The sequence below is a fragment of the Mastacembelus armatus genome, chromosome 1 (genome assembly GCF_900324485.2).
Source record: "Mastacembelus armatus chromosome 1, fMasArm1.2, whole genome shotgun sequence".
NCBI classification, from domain to species: domain Eukaryota; kingdom Metazoa; phylum Chordata; class Actinopteri; order Synbranchiformes; family Mastacembelidae; genus Mastacembelus; species Mastacembelus armatus.
In genome coordinates this window covers 24,229,943-24,252,274 of record NC_046633.1, presented here as the reverse complement: position 1 = coordinate 24,252,274, position 22,332 = coordinate 24,229,943, and the positions used below count along the sequence as shown (strand labels likewise).

At 39.9% G+C, this 22,332-nt stretch overlaps 2 protein-coding genes across 5 annotated transcripts; one reads left to right on the top strand and one right to left on the bottom strand.

The window, feature by feature from the left end:
* Positions 1-2,166: 2,166 nt before the first annotated feature.
* Positions 2,167-11,291, top strand: misp3 (MISP family member 3). Its single transcript, XM_026302390.1, has 4 exons — positions 2,167-2,303; positions 5,132-7,666; positions 9,106-9,179; positions 10,122-11,291. The coding sequence occupies exons 2-4, from the start codon at positions 5,197-5,199 to the stop codon at positions 10,236-10,238; spliced, it is 2,661 nt and encodes an 886-aa protein (XP_026158175.1). The 5' UTR covers positions 2,167-2,303; positions 5,132-5,196; the 3' UTR covers positions 10,239-11,291.
* Positions 11,292-14,120: 2,829 nt separating this feature from the next.
* LOC113127701 (uncharacterized) lies at positions 14,121-20,388 on the bottom strand. Of its 4 annotated transcripts, none has more exons than XM_026302398.1 (11): positions 20,245-20,388; positions 19,864-20,012; positions 19,612-19,774; positions 18,632-19,006; positions 17,712-17,993; positions 17,605-17,628; positions 17,421-17,522; positions 17,282-17,312; positions 17,007-17,103; positions 16,834-16,868; positions 14,121-15,223 (listed from the first exon to the last, which is right to left on the bottom strand). In XM_026302398.1, the coding sequence occupies exons 1-11, from the start codon at positions 20,312-20,314 to the stop codon at positions 15,070-15,072; spliced, it is 1,482 nt and encodes a 493-aa protein (XP_026158183.1). In that variant the 5' UTR covers positions 20,315-20,388; the 3' UTR covers positions 14,121-15,069. The 4 variants fall into 4 exon arrangements, with proteins under 4 accessions (XP_026158183.1, XP_026158184.1, XP_026158185.1 ...); XM_026302399.1 differs by having other exon boundaries at positions 17,054-17,103; XM_026302400.1 differs by having other exon boundaries at positions 19,864-20,008; positions 20,245-20,377.
* Between the last annotated feature and the right edge of the window lie 1,944 nt (positions 20,389-22,332).

Here is a 22,332-nt window from a genome sequence, read left to right as displayed (position 1 = left end):
AAACCTAAATTACCAGATTCACTCCATCTGTCAGGATCTGAACCGGGTTTCCGGTTCTTAGCCCCGCCTGACATTTTATTTTGGTTAGTTTCCTGTTTCTGTTCTGTGTTTTGTTCCAGGTGGCTTTATGTTATCAGTTGTAGATTGCTTTCACCTGTGTCTTGTGTTCGGTATTTAAGTTTTCTGGTTTCCTTTGTTCCTCGCCGGATCATTAGTTGTGTCTACAGCACCTAGTACGAGTACCTCTGTTCTTGTTTGTCTGCCTGCCCGCCAAACGGCGGAGTTTTGAGTTTCTTGCCTGAACCCTGGAAAATAAAGCGTGTTTGTTGTCTGCACTTGGGTCCTCACCTCTCCTCCTTCTCACCACACCACCCGCATTCTTGACACCATCAGCACGATTGGAAATAAATAAAAGAATTAGAAATAACGACTTACCAGCGACAACCACCAGTGTCCAGACAAAGTATGAGACTCTTGAAATGAGCTGGTTTTCTGCATGAATTAGTCATAAAATATGATCTGATCTTCATCTAAGACACAACAACAGACAAACAAAATGTGCTTAAGCTTATAACACACAAAGAATTCTAATCAATTATGTCTTTAATGAGCACGCCATTAAACACTGACAGTGCTGGTGTGAAAAGTAGGTGAACCGATTACTTCAGCCAAAGCCAAGTAGTCAGTAGACCTACAGTTCAATGAGTGTGGAGTATTGGTTAAAATTTTAAGTTTGCTGTTCATAAGAATCATCTTCTGATGTGAGCAAAGAGGAGTTGATCTGGAAATGGATATAAAGTCATCTCAAAGTGTCACTGGAACTGGAGAAATTGCTGCGTGGCTGAAGTTTGTTAGAGAGCACCTTGGAAATACGCAACACTACTAGGAAAATGTTTTGTGGACTCATGAAGCAAAAGTTGAATTGTTTGGTGAGAATACTCAGCACTTTGGAAGGTGCAAAAAGGGCACAGCTCACCAAAATCAAATCATCATCTCAACAGTGAAATAGGCTGAAGGCAGCATCATTATTTGGACTTCAGGGCCTGGACCACTTGGCATCATCGAGGGAAAAATGAATTCCAGTGTTTACTGGAATACCCTACAGGAAATTGTCAGGGTGGCTGCCTGCCTGCTGAAGCTCATAAGAAGCTGGACGATGGAGCAGGACAGTGACCCTAAGCAGTTAAGGTCCCTCCAGCACTGTGAATGTTTAATGTTCAAGAAAGACTTGAGGGGTTAGAATTGTCTGTTATCAGCTCAACCACATTGTGTTTGTCTATTGTGACTTAAATGAAGATCAGATTGGGCTGGGTAAGAATTAGATTTTGACCCCATCTAAATCTGTGCAAAACTGTGCCAAGTCCTTCGTTGGAAAAGGGAACTTTCTTGCAGTTTTGTGCTGTGAAATGGGAAAACCAAGAACTGAGGAGACAGTGAACAAAAGACTTTAAGGACTTTGACACATTTGTACATGATATTCAGTCACACAGAAAAATATGAGTGTCATAGGTAATTTGTAGAGATATTTTTTTAACATCTTGACTAATTGTAATAAACACAATGAAAATTTTTGTCATGGTGAAATGTTACCCTCAAATCTATGGATGGATGTCAGATTTATTTTCTTATTATATGCAGCAGGTAATTTGAGACATTTGTGTTTTTCCCAGTTTTTGGGCACCTGCACGCTTGTATTTCATCTGGAATACTTTTAATACTGGGTGTAATATGTAGTAAAGAGTAAAGTGCTTTAAAGTAAATTAATTTCATTTGTCAATAGGTTTATTCTGTAGGTTACTGTAGATTACACTGCTGGTTACTAAAAGTATTGATTGAACACATGAATTTCTGTAACGCACATGTAATACAAGATGGTAAAGTGCGTCATTGCAGATGTAAGTGGACAAAAAGGGAACAATAGGTGTTCAGCGATATAATTACATCACCCCTTATCCACCATGCACTGGCGTGGTGCAATAATCGACATGTATTGCCCACTAATTGGATTAATACTATCAAATCCACAGCGATAGGGTGAGCCTCAAGCACGTGTTTGTGCATGCACACATGCACATTCTTGTGGATGCATTAGCAAATGTTTGCGAGCATGCAAATGTGAGAAGATATGAAAGGTGTACAAAGGGCATTAGTGTGCACCAGGGAGGAGATAGCGCCAAGGAGCATTAGAGCTGTGAGCAGAGAGGCTCCTCTAGTGTTGATGAAACAAGAAATGAGTTTGAGACATGACATGAGACATGTATTTCTGCCATCTGGAGGTCACCATCAAAGCAGTTTCTTAACGGGTATGTACAACTTTATTGAAATATTCTGCTTTTGTTGAACTTGAATTTTGATCACATACATGAAATATATTTCAATGAGGTAAATAGTTACTAGAGTAAAAAAAATAGACATTGTTCTAGCTAAGCCCATAGAGACTAACTTCTTAACCTTTGTTCATTTTGCCACAGTGCCTAAAGTAAGTGACTGTAAAATGTGCAAAACAATAACTAGGTCTCTGACAATTAGGTAGCAACAGAACTAATTCTAATTAGGGATAAACCTGGCAGAATTTATTTAAATTCATTTCCATTTTCTGTCAAATGTCCTTAGATCTTAAACTACTGTAGGACACTGCTAACCCCAAAAAGGAGGGCAAGTTTATTTGTAAGGCCCATTACACATGTATTTTTAATGATGATCCTGATTTTGCTGCTCTTTTGAGAAAGTGGGTCCCTTTGTAGATAATTGACAAAACATAAGCCTGTTATGTAACAGAGTTTTAATCCGCAATCTCTTGCAACCTTACATGACTAAATGAGTGAGCTGGGGAATCTTTGGTTAACTTCTGCCAGCTTTCTCTGTGCATCTTAGAAAATAAAACAAAACAGCATGTCATATTCGATTTTTAATGCCATTTAGTTTGTTGAAGAAAATGTGCATAAGGAAATATCTCATTAGGGCATGACAGAGTTTACACTCAGAGTAGTCAGATTACATTACCATGCAATGATATGAATGCAGGTTTTTGTTTCAGTACTATAAATGTTGCAGGGAGGTTTAAGTAATTGATTTAAGCTTGTTTGTTTTCAGCAGGATTTTCAAGAGAATCAGCAGGTGTGGGTGAATTAAACTGTTTGAGCAGAGATTTGCAGTTAGATTTTAGTGACTGACATATTTTTCTACCTTTATCGATTTCATGACAGTGACTTTGCCAACATGTGGCCTGGTCTGAGCTGCTGTACAAGACCAGTCGTAGTTTACCTAGGTAATATCTAAACAAACACAAATTCTGCCACAATACAGTTGTTTTATGTTTCGTTGCTCTATAAAGGTGCAGTGTGCAAAAACTAAGGTCTTGTCTCATACAGTAATTACTTTGTGGGAGATTGGCAGTCGAGAAAAAACCACATCTGCTCTGAAACCCTGTTTATGGCACTACTATAAGATGCAATGTTCTTTTTGTACTGTATACATAAAACAGGAGATAAGATGTTTTTTTTAAATAAATTTATAATTATAGAATGAAAAAACACTCAGAAGTGATGCAGTTTACTGAGCCTGCCATAGTGCCAGGTAGAGCACACAGTTTTACCAAAGACAGCCCAAACACAGTGATGGATGAGCTGGTTAGTTGTTCCCCACTCCAGCAATTGTTTATTGTAAACAGTATTTGTCATCACTCTCCCTGTTACCCAACTGTTCTCATTCAGATTTACCCACATCAGGCCACATTGTTCTGCTGTGGTATTTGTATTATCCACCATTATAATTATCACAGTGTTCCCCACTCATCCTGCCATGTTATGTTGTCAGTCCTTATTATCTCTACATGAAGGGTGGCATGTACTGTAACTATTTATCCAGCTCTCCTATCAGGCCGTCCATCCCAGTTCATCAGATTAGTCATCCCCAGTGTTGTGATCTACAGTCCCCTTAATGATCAGTCACAGTGTTGGAGTCCAGCCTGGTTGTGGTGAGAATCAGTGTCAAAATAGGAGTTTGTCAGGATGCAGGCTGATCAGAAGATGACAGAGAGGCATTGTGTGTGTGTGTGTGTGTGTGTGTGTTTAAGAAAAGTGTCGAGGGCAATAATATTGATAAAGGGCAAGTTGGAAACAGGAAAGTGTGAGTTAGAGGAAAAACAGATATTGGAGGAGCTGAACTCTCCAATACAATACACCCTGTGGTTTTTGAAATAGTGTGAGAGTATGTGTGTGTGTGTTGTGTGTGTCAAACCATTCCCCAGCCTGTAAGCTGATTAAAAGACGGTGTGTTCAGCAGAAAACTTTCTAAGTTGCACAATGGAGTAGTTGCTACCTTCCAGCCAAAGCCAAGCACACCAGTATAAACAAACTGCCTATCATGCTATAACAACAGCACCCAGTTTGACATTTAAAAGACAGGACACAAATGCATTGCACACTAACTGGATTTTTTCTTTGCTCAAATCCTGCGCCAGCTACTATACACAACTCCACACAGATGGGTGACACGATGAACGAAAAAAAATAATATCAAGTGTTATACAGGCTTTCAGCTGACATGAGTTCTCCTAATCTCCAAACTATACGAAGGGTATTACACCTTCTCCTGAAAAATATTCCCTCATTTGGAGTTTTGATGAGGTTGGCAGCGAGTGCTGGATATTACTCCAAAAATCTCTCAGAGGTGTTTAATTGGGTTGGGTTCTGAGGACATCAAACAGTTTAGTGACCTCGGATCCTCTTTGCATTCATTGTGTTATTTGTTCAGATTTTATTCCAATAAAACGTCATACACCCCATAAAACAAACAGAGTTTTTTGTTGATTAGTTTCTATTTAATGCCTTTTGAAGGTTTCAATATGTATGTTCTTTTCTTTAACTGTAGCCTTGTATCTTCAGTTGAATGAGGTACGAAAACTAATAATATGTCAGTATAGCTTACCTTAACATTTCAAACCTACTCTGTTTCACCATAAATTCCACAGTGAATAGTGATGATGATTCAATCCCATGGTAATATTATAGCCAGTCATTTCATCTGTGCTGAAGTGGTGGGATAGAAAATAGGGGTTTGTTGTTGTTAAACTCCATCAAGCAAACTGTTGTTCTTCTTTCCATCTCTGTCTTCCTATGATTTCACTCAGACTGACGGGTGGCTGCCGAACATCCCAACTGCTCCAACTGGTTGTACATCAGTGGACTTGTCACCATGGCAACAATGCCCATGGCCTGGCAGGAGCAAGGTCCTGCCAACTCATTAGACAATGAGTCTTGGGCATTGGGTGAAGGGGGTGCAACCACAACCCACAGCTCCCTTCTGCAAAACAAAAAGGCTCCTAGGGTGGAACCTGAAGAAGATGTAGAAGTCCTGGAGCCTGGAACTCAGGATGAAACTCTGCAGAACCAAACATTCTCACACAATGACATAGCTCATGCAAACAAACCGGAAAATCAAAAATCGACAACAATGAATCTGTGCACAACAACAGAAAAACAAGGATTTGTGCCAGAATTAGAACAAGTTCCCCAAAAACAGGTGCTGGAAACATTACAGCCTCAAGAGGAATCTGAAAAGACTTTCCCACCAACTTCTCTCCTTAATGCTGCATCAACAGAAGAATGCTTTGAGAAAGAGGGTTTCTCCAGCCTGGAAGGGGAGGTAGCTGAGTGGATCAATGATGCTGACATCATCGTAGACTCAGCAGAAGATCTTATGTCCCTGAACAGTCAAGAGTGGCCACACACACCTTTGTTCACTGAGAGACTTGATCAAAATGTAGATGCAACATTTGAGAAGGATAGTGAGACAGCAGAGGAGGGTGGCACACAATTGCACTTCATATCAAACAACAATGAACCTGAAAATAATACAACAGAGGCTCCTCACTATTCTGTTTGTGACAGTAACAACTCAGATGATGTAGATAGTGTGTGCTCCCCTCCTTTTGCTGATGAAAGTGAGGAAGAAGAAGAGGATGTGAAAGTGGATGTTACCTCTAACCAGAAGCAACAGGCTACACTACAAATCCCACACAACCTTTTCCAATCCTCATATTCTACCAGTGCTTCAGTGTCCGCTGAGCAAGAGCCAACCACAGCCCTGCCTGCAGTTCCCTCAGCCAAACATCAGGAGGAGGTGTTGCCCCAAAGTCAATGTGAGCTTGCCCCCAGAGGAACAAACCAGGAAGCTGCACAACAGGTGCACGGCCAGAGCTCTCCACCTTTGTCAGCTGTTGCCATGGAGCTGTTCGTTCAGGGCGGGGCGGTTTCTCCAGGCTCTGGTTGTGTTGTACCTGTGAGAAAAAGGCACAGCAGGGTGGGGGAAAGGACAGAGGGAGAAAGCAAGCCAACAGGTAGAGAGGAACAGCTAAAAGATGAAAGGAAGAAGGTGACTGGGCACCAACACTGCGGGGAAGTATTAGAATATTCCCAAAGAGTCCAAGTACAAGAGGTTAAGACAAACAAACACAGCTGCGGTGTGTCTTTTGAATACAGCAGACACAACAGGATGGAGAGTGACTCGTGTGACGATAGCCTGAGTGACAGTGGACTATCAGCGGACTTCTCCCCATGTGGCACTTTGGAGAGCAACAACGCAATTTCCTCAGTCACCCCTACAAGTCCACCCAAAGAGACACCAATTGAGCGGGAGATTAGACGAGCTGTAGAGCGTGAACGCAGCCTGAGAAGGTCCAGAGGGCTTCCTAATCCGCCCACTTCCCCAGAGTATGTAGAGATCCCTTCAAGAAATACTGTTCTCTGCAAGTCGTTCACTGCAAATCCTGAGAGGCTTCAAGGCAAAGACAGGCAGTTTGCTGGCAAAAAGATGCAGCATGAGATCCACAAGGAGGCCCAAAGGGAACAGGATCTGGTCAAGCTTGGGAAAATTCCAGGTTTTTATGACAAAGGCACAGTCCGCCAACTCAAAGACAAAAAACAGCTTTTTGAAACCTTTCAGAAACCTGATGATTCAACTTTGACTGTCTCAGCCAGGAATAAGACCACATCCTTGTCTTCAGCCAGTGATGTTTCAACCCTCGAGAACCAGGAAGACGTCACATCTCAGGCATCCACCATAGAAGGCTCTTATGTGGAGAGGAGACAGAATGTAGACATGATTTGTCCCACAAAGAGCATCAACTCTGTCAAAGGAGGGGGCTCACCCAGCTTGACTTCCCGAGGACTTGGTTCATCTGAGCCAGTGGATTGCCAGGTCATCATCCTAGAGAGTAACCTGAGTGTCCCAGCACAGAAGCTCTACTACGGCAAACAGGAGCCACATCCTGTCACTGCTGTTGACTCTGGAAATCCTAACATCTCATCCTCCAGGACAGAAGGAGAGCACGGCAGGATAACGAGGAGAGAGCAAGAGAACGAGGACCAGGACAATGAAGAAGTGACACCCAGAGAGAACCCTTTTTTTAGGCTGCGCACCTCAACAAATTTAATAAAGGTAGAGCAGGACATTTGGGAGGCTCAAGAGAGGGAGAAGGAACTTCGCAAGCAGAGGATCAGCATATATGGGTGCACAGGAGGTGCAAAAGGGGATGGAGGAGGGGGGAGGCCTGCCAGCATTAATGGACAGAGTCCCTCATTGTCTTCTTCTTCTTCACTGAATGGACTTACTGTTCCTGACTTACCTGGCTCATCATATAAGGGGGTAACTGGACCCTCATCAGGTTAGTCTTGCACTCAATGTGTGCTCACAAGATCAGACAGACACACAATGCTTGTGTGTGGGCATGTGTATAATTTTTATATCTGCGGGTTGAGATGATGAAAACTCTCTGAAACAGCCCAACATCACTCCAGTGGAAAACTTCAAAAAAGCTTTGAAAACCAGTGTTAGTTGCAATAATTTTGTACCAGAGACTATGAGATAACTGAGAAAAGAAAAGAAAATTCTATGAGTCCGGAATAAATGCTACATCAATTATGGATCTTTAATTGCAATAGCCGAGGCGAGGAAACACTATTGGGTTAGCAAGTAATTAATTTTGAGATGATGTCGAAATCGAGTTTCCAAAAAAGTGTGGGGATTTCTTGTTTATACTTAGAAGACACGCTCGCAACCGTGCTGCGGCAGTTGTGTGTTTGTGCTGTATGTTAGTGATTCCCAGTCACAGGTTTGCAGGATGGACCCCAGGGGATATTCCCAGAGTTGCCAAAAGGCTTATGGAAATAATTTTTTAATTGTTCAGCTATTTAAATAATATATAAATTGCAAATTGATGATATAAATATATCCATATATTGACTAGAGTTGTATATTAACAGGTGAACGCACGTGTATAAGTGGACTAACTAAAAATAATGATATAATTATTGAAATGCAGAACTAAAAATGATGATTTAACAGTTGTGTTGTGATGTTAATGTTAAAAATAAATAACTGAAAGTAATGATTAAATGGTTTAATCAGTTAAACATCTGGATAAACAGCTGAGATAACTAAAAGTAACTAATGTATTTAGTTAAAAACAACTAAAGGTAATGGATGGACACAGCCAAAGCTACTGTGATGGATTTATTCTGAAATAGCAAAAGGAGCCTAAGTGATAAATGTAGGTAAAGATGATGAAAATGAAATGGATAGAAATTAAGTCTACATTTAAAAACAGCTAAAAGAAACTAAAAAAATATGGAGCCTCTTGTGTGTTTGGTGTGTGTTTGTTTTGTTGACAGAAAGGTTGCCAAGCTGTTTTTTTGCAACAGTGTTTGAATATAAGTATCATCAGTCATTGTCATTCAACAACTGTGTGACAAACTGGGTGTGCCACTACAGGACTTGAATGACTCACTGTTGGGAAAGTGTGTATTGTTTTATAGACAATGACTTATATAACCTTTTTATATTTCTTTATCTCTGGTGCCTATTTTGTGCTTCTTTTTCCCCCACGTTCATGTTCATTCATGAAACTCTGGTTTAATTCCCTCGTGTTTATACCTGTCTCCTCTCATTTCTCCCTGCTGCTTGACCATGTTCACTTTTAATTTGATTCGAGGAGGCTTCATTGCTCACAGTGTGGCGCACAAACAACATCACAGGAACACTTTTGCTTCATTGCTACCATTTTCCATCCTCTACCATCCTTTTTATTCTGTCTCTCTCTTCCAGCTCGCCAGTCAATTGGCAGGCTCGGCATGTGGCCCCCAGCACAGGCTGAAGAGGAGAAGATTAATGGGCCAGAGGTCAGTTAGTAAAGGCTTTGCCATGAAGTTTGGGCATCGTCTTTCTTGCTTCACAATAACATTTTTGAAGCATTTCTTCTTTTGAAATGAGCACACACACCCTTACCTTTCTGGTGCACTGAAAAGACATGGAAATATAGGCAAATCCCTGTCGTCAGTCTCCCTCCAATTGAAATAAGTTTCCACAATCTTAAAGCTTCTTCAGCTAGGAGCTCATACACACCAATGCAGCTTTGGGGGTTCAATTAGTCTCTTAGGAACATGAATACGAGCACATGTTTAAAACTGCACTGGATTGTAAAGGGGCCAATAGAGAAAGGCTCTTGGGAGGGCGCCAGCATCTCTTTTCTTCAAAATATGGGTCACAAACATCTGATAACGTATAGAACACACAGTAAGGAGCTTATCTGTGTAGATAAGGGAAGAAGGCAAACAGCCCTGAGACTGAGAGACAGAGAGAAAGACAGAGTCTGAGTGGGTTAGTGTGTGGGCCCGAGTGTGTGTGTGTGTGTGTGTGTGTGTGTGTGTGTGTGTGTGTGTGCGTGTGTGTGTGTGTGTGTGTGTGAACTAACAATACCAATGATTTCTGTTGCCTGCCTTCTGGGGATCCGATTAGAGATGAGTGCTGCTCTGTGGCTGCTTAATTCAGTTTGGCACTGATATGCCAGGTTTAGCCACATGGTTCAGTATACATTAGCATTAGCAATGCTTTGCTCTCTTTCTCCTCATCGGCTCATCTGTTATCTGTTTTCTTGATTACAGGAGAAATTGGCCTCAGCTGTTGATTTGGTCATACTGAACAAGGCCTTGGATCACAGTCGCATTAACCTCTCTCTGACTTACGAAGCTTATGATGCTCATACTGTAAAAAAAAAAGTGTCCTCTATATAGGAAATAAATTCATCTTTTTCGTTTGCCATCCTCTTTACCCTTTACACCCAGGTCACCCAGAATCCCCGCACCCCCAGGCAGAAAACCCTATTAATACACCACTGGGAGTCAGGCCTGGTCAATGGACGCATCAAGGACGACGGAGGAGACACTGATGGAGCAAACTGAGGGAGGGAGAGGGTTTTATAGGGACCTGAATTTTTGGAACTGGAGGACTGAAAGAGATAAAATAGTGTTGAGGGGAGCAATGTTCAGAGAGTGGGAAGAGACTCGAGGAGCGAGCAGAGATGAAGAGGAGGAACGAGAGAGATGGTGACATGAAAATCAGGTCAGGGATTGAGGCTAGAAAGGGGGTCAGGAGGATTGGGAGCAACGGAAATTATTGGTGGTGGACTGAAGAGTCCTTCAGCGAGGAGGAGAGAAACATCCAGCTATTAGTGGATAACCACTTCTGTTGCTGGAAACCTCTGAGAGTAACGAATGTTAAAAGGCAAAAAAATAACAACTATCCTGCACTGGAGAAAAGAAATTTAAATTTAGTAACATTTGGACTTTCTTTACCATCAGATTTTTGCAATGATTTATTCAATTTTGATGGTAATGGATTGAGCAGTATAGTGTCTGATACTGAATAATGCCATTAAAAAAATGTGTTGTTACTAGTTTTATGCTTTTAATTGTCTTACACTGAGCTGCTAGTACAATCTAATTCACTCTGATACAGTTGTGGCTTGTGGTAGCAATGCAATAAATCCGACCTTCATGTAGAGCATCTTCCTCTGCTCAGTTATTTTAGTTTTGAGTCTGTGCTAGAAAGTAGTTCATTCAGTTCTTTTTTTGGTCATTTTAGAAGCTGTTGTATTTGTCAACATTAACTAACCAATATATTTACATGCACAAAGATAAAATCTCAAATGAATGGACAGTAGTGTGACATTAGGGCTTCACAAAGACAATTTGCTGCAGCATTAATGTATTAAGCATGTTGTTAAGGTGCTACTAGGTCCTAATTCAAAAATAGCTGCTTCTTCTGTTATTCATCCATCTTGACTTACAGCTGGATCATAGTGCACTGAAGTAGCGTCTCAAAAAGTATGACACTGATCTCAGTTTCAGAGCTGAGTGATGCTATAGACTTAATGTCTAAATAATTGCTGCTCATTTTTTCAATGTTGTACTTTGAAATGAAACTTAATAAATATATAAAGGTTTGTCCCTTTTATTCCATGTGTTTGCTCCAGACTGAGTCGCCTATAACTTAATACATGCAGTGTTTTGCTGATACCTCATGTACCACAATAGACCAAGATTTAAATCTATAAAGGTCTTTTTGAAGACAATTCCTTTTTGTAACTTCTTTTGTGTCCTCCCCAACTTCTCTTATTGCAGAGTGTTTTGATGACACTGGCTTTACATCAACACTGTTTGGAGTCTCACATACACTAACTCTAACAATGGTTAGAAATATTTCTGACCTTATTAAAACCCAATTTTCTGAAAACTAATGAAAATGCTGATAACAAAATGGGGAAAGTGCTATAAAGCACTGTTACCACACCAAAGAAGCATGTACAAGAAATGTACATGCTGCACTACACAGTTAAAGATCACAGTTAGACCTTATGAACAAACATTTAATAGCAAACAAACGTATCTGGGAGAAGTTTCATTAGAGGAAATGCAACCTAAAAAGTAAGAAAGTTGTACTGTATCATCACACTTCTCAGACTTAAAGCATATGACAGCCTATTGTATTTAATCATGTCTTATAGCTGCAGATTCTGAGACCCAAAACTACAGCAATGTGACATTTTCTGTGGTCAGCTTCAGTTTAAATTAGTATTGATAAACAATTCTTATTGATAAGCAAGTATTAAGCTGATAAGACATGGGTAGGTGTGTTTCTTGGACTGTTAAAGAGGGCCCAGTTCACCATGACCCCAAACAGAACAACAGGTTATAATGCATTATATAATTTACCTCAATGACTAGAAGCAACAGTATGTATTTGCTTTGAGTTCAGCATAAATACCACAGATCCTCTAAACAATTAAATACATAATTGTCTTTTAATGGGTCCCTCAGACTGTCAGGGGTCAGAGAAGACCATGTCGACATGGACGAAGCTTTGGAAAATGCTCTAAGCTGCACTGCATGTGTGTGTGTGTGTGTGCATGTGTGTGTGTAGGTGAGAGCACGCTTTACTGACCTTCCTATTGCCTGTGAATAATTCATTACCTCATCCTGACTGGACGCAGCCCAGTGACGTTGCCAATACATTATTATAGTGGAGCTGCAGCAGACTAAGTTCTCAAATTTATTAATACGGTTCATACTTCAATAGGCAACATCCCTCATGTTACCACATCACACCACATGGCACCAAAGGTTGTAGTGTCAACATGTATAAAAATTAAATATAAGAAAGTTGTTTACCCTCCCTAAGATCAAAACTTGGTGATAAGTAAAATATCATTGTAGTTTCTGTTTTGTTATGTATAAATAATATCAGTTCTTTCTCACTAAAGCTGCATTTCAAATGTAAAACTAATTTCCATGATGTTTCATTAGGACTGTCTTCCAAAGTCCTGCTGGCACGAAAGCACTGAAGCAGCATTGTGTGTGAGACAGTCTGTGTTGAGAGGATTAGTCACTGCTCTTTGTCAAGTGGACAAAAGTATGAAAGGAAGTGGAGGGGATGAGTATGTCTGGGTGTGCTTCTGTAGGTTTAGATTTGATATGTAAGTGCAAGAAATGTTCTTTGGGTACTCAAATGAGTGTGTTTGTCGTGTGTATATCTGTGTGTGTGTGTGTGTGTGTGGGAACATATTCTCCCTTACAAAAGCAGAAATGTAACTTACATTCACTTAAACACCTTAATTAAAGACAAACATTGGTACATTTTATTCTAAAGATATAAATTATTCACCAAGAATAAAACTTGAAGAAAGAACTTTGTGATCTGGTAGTAATTTGAGGTGCAAAATGAGTTTTCTTGAAAAACAGCCTCAACTTAAACCAAATAAAAATGTTAATTCTTTATTTATCATTAAAATCTTTTTTTTTATATGTAGTTATGTCTGAGCCAACAGGCCAATGCAATCACAGCTTATGCCTCTGGTTATGTTTGACATTCAGAGACAAGACAGTCAGTACATGTCATGCCATGTTTCTACTGTCTACAGACAATAAAAAGAGATTCAGAGAATATTATTTTGGTTTTCTCACACACGTGCCTTTTGCTTGGTGTGGGTGTGTGTTGCTTTGATATTTGAGTGACAGGGGAATAAAATGACAGAGCTGAGTCACAGAGAATTAGCGTTAACCCTTGACAACATATTTCATGCAGTTTGTATCTTACTGTATGGTGAAGATCTGTACACTCTTTATGTCTCTAGTACTTTGATATTTGATAGTTACTGTGCTTTAAAAATATACATAGGTGAAATATTTTTTAAAATAAACTTGGGGGCAAGGAATATCACTTCCAAAGAGATATGTTTGAATGATTTTTCCTGGAAAATAGTTTATGTACAGTAACAACAAAATAAAATATTATACAGTTTGTTGTAATGTTCATTACAGATAACCTGTCCATCAGTAAGCAGTCGTCTGCTGTTCGCTGATTACGATTGGAGAGACTTTAAGATTCAAGATTTAATATTTGTTTCATGACACTTGTAATATAAATTATTTGACTAAGCCATGTCATCTTTTTATTTATTTGTATAGTGTTTCCATGAAGCCACTAACTGCTGAACAGCTGAGCTCACATATCTCATCATTTGGTATGGGTGTGTGTTTGCCATCAGATGTGGGCAGCAATATGGACAAAGCAACAGATTTTTTTCTGTGTTTATCTGTTGAATATAATCACACAGTGGACCCAAAAGCCTGAGGTTAGCCCAGACCTGCTAAAAAAGTGCAGTTTATCTTTTAACATGTTCAAGGTATAGTCAGCACACACCTTCATGTTCAAACTGCCCATACACTCCTTCAGCTAATACACACTTTGAGACACAGCATTGGTGGCAATAAAAGAGGCAGGTATTGGGAGTTTAAAGATTGTGAAGGTCATTTAATATCAACCTGACTCATAATTCAGTGTGTCACACCACATGCAGGGAACCAGTGCTCTGTTGTTGCAAATTAAGGTGCCACTTCAGTTCGTCAGCACGTCACACTGTCGTTGTTTAGGTCTCTTATCATTATTCCACCTCTTATTCAAACAGACCTGCCTAATGCCTTTATCTGGAGCTGAATGCCTTCACTCTGTCTGCACACATGACGCCACAGGAAGAGTCAATTGTGACTCAGACATGACTAGGAGCTAGAGCTGCTGTGGAAGCCAGTGAAATGTAATAAACCTCTGTAGGCTTTCCCATTTCTAAGGCTCCTTCAAATGTGATCTTATTCCTCCAGAAAACAAAGGCTTCATCTGTGTGATCCTTCCCGGCCCAACATATCCCAGCATTCTTTGTGCACTGGTAACAAAAAGTGAATATGCCCGACACAAGTGCTAAATTAGTGGATCTGGGCTGAGTTCACTTTTTCACAGGGGATCACTTTTTCACAGTAATGGGATTTAAGAAATAAATGACAATGCACATTTTTTTCAAGCAAGGGGTTGTAATAATCTCAAGGTGGCATTTCCCCCCAAAATAACTTAAAACAGGAAAATATGTAATCAACATGTCTGCCTCCATCATTAGCGACAGTATTAATAGATTTTCCTAGTGTCGATGTACTGTGGCATGAAAGCTTCAGAACAGCATCCAAATGACCAAGAAGTGAGTTTGTTCTTCCTGTTGCTTTTGCCAAGATCAAGAATCAACTTTAAAAGCTTTACACAAAAAACATCTCCCAGTTATAATAATAAAATATGTATATAAGTTTACCGGTCCAGCAACATGTGACATTAAACAAACAATAGATCCTGTCAAATTGGTTAATTTGACTGCTACATATGGAACAGGAAGTTAGGAAATAGCTTTTCCTGTCATTCTGTGTAAGTCTTGAAGTAAACACAACCACACACATAGAGGAGAGAGGAGAAACAAAGAGGCAAACTAAAAAACTGGGCTTGTAAATGTGGAGAGAGATGTCCATATTTGAGACCCGGGAGCTGTTTCTGGGTCCCCACTGTCCCATTCCTGCACATAAACAAACACAGACACACAAAGAAAACTTATTAAAGATTAGGCTTGACATCACTTCCTGTGGCATAATGCACATCCTGCTGCTGTCGGGGCTCTAAAAACAGCATAACACATATCAGTACATGTCTTAGATGTTTAACTACCCAGTATCACTCATTGTTTTCATCCCAAAACTTTCCTATTTTCTGATACATGATCTGCATTCTGCACAGTGGGTTAGTGGTTAGCACTGTTGCCTCACAGCAAGAAGGTTCCTGGTCTGAAACCCATCAGGGACCTTTCTGTGTGGAGTCTGCATGTTCTCCCTGTGCTTGTGTGGGTTTTCTCCAGGTACTCTGGTTTCCTCCCATAGTCCAAAAACATGTATGTCAGGTTGATTGGTGACTCTAAATTGACCATAGGAGTGAGTGTGAGTGTGTGAGGTTGTTTGTCTCTATGTGGCCCTGTGATGGACTGGTGACCTGTCCAGGGTGGACCCCTGCCTTTCACCCACAGAGAGCTGGGATAGGCTCCAGCAGGTCCCTGTGACCCTGGTTAGGAATAAGGGGGTATAGATGATGGATGGATGATCTGCTTTCTTTCTTGTCTTGTGGATGAAAGTCTTTCAGTTCAGTGATTATTCCTCTGTGTGAGTCTTTGTTTTTTCCTCCTGCTCTAACCTAATAACTAACTTCTGCTTTCCCACAGTGTCAGAGTTCCTATATTCACAGATTCCCACATCACCATATCAGAACTGATCTTTCTGCCGATGCTTTTCCACTCAGTCAGTCACTGGATGAATATCATTGTAAATCTGACACTGTAAATAATATTTAAATTAATATTTGCATATTCTAATTGATGCTTCACATGCTAATCACCAAAGAGCCTACTTTCTTTGTTACTAATCTCAATAAATATTGTTTTACACAAGAAGATCAGGTATAGCTGAATGAAAAATCACAGCAAGCCTGTTGCAATTACAAAATGACTGCTCCTTAAGTAGACTAGACTCAGTTGGATTATTGCTAAGATGAAGACACATCCTGTTTTGAAAATTGAGTTTCTGTCCTGGCTGCTTCCTGACAACTGGTTAGTCTTCACGACAGCAGGTGATGACAGCGTTAAGTCATTGAATGGTGTTGATGGTTGTTTAGTAAAAGCACAAAGAGGGACTGAGAGAGCATGCCAAGAGCCTTTAATCTAATGAGAGCCCTTCATCAACTTAATTAATGAAAGTCATTACAACTAATGTGAGGCGGACCCAAACCCTGCAAAACAGCACTAATGAGGAATATGTGTGGGTTTGAGCTGACAGTGTGTTTGGGGTATGGGGTATTTGGTGATTGGCTCGTGTGTATGTGTGTGTGTGTGTGTGTGTGTGTGTGTGTGTGTGTGTGTGTGTGTGTGTGTGTGTGTGTGTGTGTGTTTACAGCTAAGGGATCAGAGAAGTTTATAGTTGTTTGTCATAGTGAGTCTGCAGGAGAAACATGGAGGCTCACATCAGCTCCCATGATGTCTGCTGCAAAGATCTATACCTCAAAATACTGTATAGTAAAGGTTAAATGTGTCGTACAATAGGAAAGAAAAATTAGTTGGATATCCAGGTTTTGATGAATATTTACCTGAGAGTTGAAGCTTGAATGTTTAAGTGTAAGGTCTGAAAACGCAATAAAAAACACAGTCAGTCCTTTGCATCATTATGTCTCTTTATGTGAAAGAGTCATGAAATAGAAAAAAATCCCCTGAGAGAAATGAGAGGAAATTGAAAAACAAAAAAGAGAGAGAATTAAGCAACTTTAAATCCAGATGAGGAAGTGTTTGCTTCTGGAGAAGAAACCTCACCAACAACATGGTCCTTAGCACGGACTTTAGTCCAGAACTGCGCTTCCTCCCTGAAATATTTCAAAACAGTAAAATTCAATATCACATGCAGGTTATGTAGTTAGATGTATGAAAATTGTGTATTTTAGTGATACACTATTATTGAAGGAAATACAGAGTTCATGTATAGAAAAACACAGTCATTATGTAATGCTGCTTTAAGACTAATGACTAATAAAAAGACTGTACCTTTTCTTCTTTTTCTCAGCTGCTGACTTCACTTTAAAGAAAAGGAAAAAGGGAGGCGAGAAAGGGACATAGTGAGATTGACAAAGACAATCATGACAGTTTGTATAACAGAGACAGCAGAGATCTGTGTGTGAAATACCTTTCCTTTGAGCCACCACAACTATGAGTGCCGCTGAGCAGATGAACAAAACCCCAGCAGAGAATGAGCCCAGGACAAGAGGCCAGTCCACATTAGTCAAACCTGCAATATTGTGCAGTATTGTAAGATACAAAAGACCTGGTGAGTTGTGGGATAAAACCACTTTCTGTAATTGTTTGTCTACCTGGTGATGAAGGAGGGTGAATTCCTAAGAGAAGAACAAAGAGGCATCAGATTTTAGCTTAGAATTAGAGTCGGACCAACACATAGAGTTCAGGTGAGAATCTGTACCTCTGGTTATATTCAGAGGGTGGCTGCGCTCAGATGTGCTCCAGTTTTTTCCCAGCAGGACGCTGTACTGGCACTGGTACAAAGCCACGTGAGTCTCCAGGACAGGTACTGGGAAAGTGGCCTGATGGTGGAACACCTTTGCATGGTGAGTAGCAACAGGATGTTCATTACCCACCAGGTAGAGGGAGAACACAGCACTGGGGTATGCAGGAGAACCTGTGCAGAGCAGATGCCAGAGGTCGGTCTGCTGCTGGAGAACAAGGGTCGGCAGTGGCAGCATTTCTGATGAGACAAAATCAGGGAAAAGATGTGTCAGGTACAATAACTGGAATGAAGGATAAGTGGTAACAATGAATCTATTGATGAATGTACAGAATATTCATATTTTTTGTTATTTGCAAGTACAAATACAACAAAAAAATGACCGGTTACAGGTTCTCAATTATGAATACCATGTTGTTGTTCACCTTTCAGAACAGTAAACTAAAAGTACTTTAATTGGTAGTCAGACAGAGCCTGTCTAAATAAGTCAACTTGAGTTCTAGGGAACTATTTTGGTGGGATTTTGATGGTATATTCTGAGCTGTTATTGAACAAAAAGTGGTCTTTCAGCAAGAAGGATCTGAGATTGAACCCTGTTTTTTGTGGGGAGTTTTCATGTTCTCCCAGTGTCTATGTGGGTTGTGTCCTTTCCTAATTATTGCATGGACTCTAATACCTTCAAATTCTGTTGATAAATTTGTCTTTTCAATTTATTCATGCATGCTGTAATTACACAGTTAGACTGGAATATTTTTTATCCACAGTGATGTATAAAAATAACCTAAAGCTCAGATTCAGGTTTTATAAAAATACATTTTAGAGGTTGCTGTTTCAGTCTGTGGGTCCTGATTTTAAACATTCATCTATAACATCCTCACCTGTGATGGAGACTTGAACCACATTGCTAATTGTTGAATTGACCAATTGTGTTTCTCTTTTGATTTGGTAAAGGCAGATGTACTCGCCCTCCTCGCCTCCTCTCACAGGCCCCAGTGTGAAGACTGCTGGCTGGGGTCTAGGACTTGATACCAGACTGGCCTCAAGCTGGTAGATTACAGATGCCTCCCCTGTTTGTCCAGCAGTCCTCAGCAAAAGGAATGTCTGTGGCGTGGTGTTATATTCGGAGTGGGATGGAGGAGAAGGTACTGAGCAGCTGAAGGACAGCATGTCTCCACGTTTTACCAGCCCATTAGATGGCTCCATAGACAGGATGGGAAGCGGGAAGGACAGTATGGAGTGATTAGGGGCAGCATCTGGAGAAATATGAATGGGACAAGGAAACAATAATCATTGTGTTTATGTGGCGTTTTTGCTTCTATAGATCAGCCCATGACACAGAATTCATGTAAAACCTATTTTAACTCTGCCAACCTGCCAAACTCGCCTCTGTAACCACCAACATTGAAATCCTACACGTGCTGTCTTTGATAGTTTCTGTTCGGGGGTGTGTGTGCTTTCTGTCTGAGGTGCAGGATGTAACTACGACTGCACACACCCACAGAGCTGAGGACAATAAGACACCACAGAAAGCACCTGCAAGCGGCTGTGTTTTTTGGGGGGTTAGAGAGGAACGGATGGGTGTGTTTATTATTCTATACCACATGCAGAATCACTAGGGAGCAGATTGAACACACTTACTCTGCCAAGATTTTTGTTCAGTGTCAGATACAATCTAAAGCTACAACCTGTTTATCATAATAATGATTTGTGTGATATGTCGATCTTTAAACTAAATAATGAAGTGTGTTTATTAACAGGTTACATTACAAGCGATACAGATAATATTACGTCCAATTTGTCATATCAGATTTTTAGTCACAGGGGAAACCTCTATCAAGGCCTGAAAGAACACACACACCTGTTTGGTGCTGCAGCTTTAAATAGGGGCTGAAGGCACTGTAGCAGCCTTCGTGGTTCTTGTACAGACAGCAGAACAGTTCACCTTGGCCTGAATCCTCTTCCTTTACCTTGACAGTGAACTGGACCTGCTCACCACTGGACTGCAGGTCCTTAGAGTCCACCTTAGAATAAAATTAAGTACAGGAAAAATAAAATCATGAGGCCAGTTATACAGACACCAGAAAACATACAGTCATTCTCAAAATGTTACCTTCTCTCTGAACCTGTACAACATAAACACAACCCCCTGATGGTCCTTTGGGGCCTGGCAGATCAGGACCACAGAGTCCCTAGACCTCATACGGGTGTTTAGGGTAGGTGCTGGAAGAGTGCAAGAAGTACTGAAAGCAGAAAGTCTTCCTAGACAGGTGAGAAACAACAGCAACAGTCCAGTCGACAAATCAGTGATTATAAAAAATTGAAAGAGAAAATGAAAATTGAAACAAAGAAAAAAAATACTATTTGATTAAGAAGTACATTTTCAGCATGCAGGAGCGTTTGTGTTAACAATTATACATTTAATTGCAATTTCACTATCAACTGCTTTTTGTGAGAAAATTGTATTTAGGAACACCAATACTATGACACTCACCCAAGAGTTGTAGAGAAGCAAACAATAAAGTGTATGTCCAAAATGTTCGCCCTTTACAAACAACCTGCATTTTTGACACAGAAAGAACAAGAAAACTGGCTGCGGTAAAGAAACCACTTAAAATCCTCTCTCTCTTCCTCTTGCTCTGTTTTCTTAAGACGTGTGACATCCTCTCAATGACGGAACGATGGGGGAAGTCAGACCTGTAAACACATTTCCTTTTTTGGCCTCCAGTGGTCAGCTGCATGGCATGATGTGAATTAATAGCAAGTATGTGTTTTACTAACAACATACACTACCAGTAAAAAGTGTGAACTCAACTAGAAGTATTGTAATGTGTTTGAATGGTTGTCAGCACATTAACAGAAACTTTATTCTTGTATTATCAGCAAAGTCAATATTCCTCACCAATGTTTGTCAAATTAACTTTGCACTGTAATTCACCATCCCTTGATTTTATTATTTCTTAAAATTAATATGAGATGTTGTTTCTGTGATCCAATAAAATGGGAACTAACTGCCACCATTCTGATTTATTGTTTTTAACTATTGTGAGTCAAGCAGGTCCTTAAATGATTAAAGCCAAACTGACAGTTTTATTGTTATGATTCGTGTTTCTTTTCATCGATTACAACAATTCACATTCAAACTACGGGCATCCTGATCGGGTGTTTAGATAAATGGCCTGCATCTTCCCAAACAAAGAACACTGTGGTGGATTTATTGTGTTTAATAGAAAGAAAGAAAAGCCTTATTTGTATTATGCGAAAGGAACTCGACTTTAAAATGGAGAAAAGTTTGTAACGAGCATGTCTGCAAAAACCAGGTCAAGATAGAACAAGATGTTTATAAACTGTATCAACAAATCCCATCATGAATCTCATGCGAGGCGGACGTAGTTAAGTGACTAGACCTCAACTCTGAAGGAAAATTGACATGTACATTATAAATTCAGTTTATCCCAAAGTGATAAAATTTCCTAAAGATGATATGGTTGAAGATTTAAATCACATTCCTCTGGCATCCAGCAAAATGAAGAATTAGATTTCATTATCAGTTCATCAAAAGAAAGATTAGATCTACTGTTTTTTCACTGACTGCCAAGCCAGTTATAGAGAAGCTATACTAAATCTAATCATAAAATATCCTCAAGTGCAGATCCTTGAGAGTGCCCTGCCTATTAATTTTTCCTGACTTTTATAAAGAGTGGTCAGTGAAATACTACATCAACCTTTACTGATATAACCTTGAAAAAGTTATTTGACATCTCACCATCTGAATTTCAAAGTTCATACATATTAATGAAACTGGATCTAAGAGGACAGCGTAAAAATATTTAATGCCTAAGTGTTGATTTTTTCCTGCATCACTTGTCATTTCCATCCAAGATACAAACATTTTGTGATGCATAACAGTGAATAACTGTTATATGTCTGTGGGAGCAGATGATCTAATCTTCTAAAAATGCTCTGAATAGTGTTGAATAAAACACATCATGTTTCCATAAGGGTGAAGAGATGAGTTCTATATCTCTTCTTCACATACTGAAATACACACAGGAGCTGACAGTGCAGAGCCCCAAAATACACACTTGTTTTTTAAATTAAACACAGAATACAGAATTTGTAAACTGCTATTAAACAGTTTGTGCGAGGTCATCTTCACATTTTACAGCTCATACTGTCACTGCAACAATACTGGAGCACAACATCTCCTCACAAATCAGCTTTTTTATATCTGGTCCTTGCATGTGACCCAGAAACCTCTGGCTTTTATTCCAACAGCTAATTAGCTTCATTCAGTTTCCATCCTGAGAGTAAAACTGTCTCAGATAAGACACAAAGATGAGAAAAACTACCATGTGCTGTAGGCACAAGGTGCAAAATGCCACCTGAAACAGGTAAAAGAGTGAAGAACATGCTGATCTTAACATTGTAAAATTCATGAACTGTTCCTAGACTGGTATGCAGCTGCTTTTTTCTTTCTTGACATCTTCATTTGTTTCCTGGATTGTTGGCAGTAAAATAAAGTCACTATCATACTTTGTTTTTTTATTGACTGTTTGCTGTTAAATTTCCCAGTGGAATA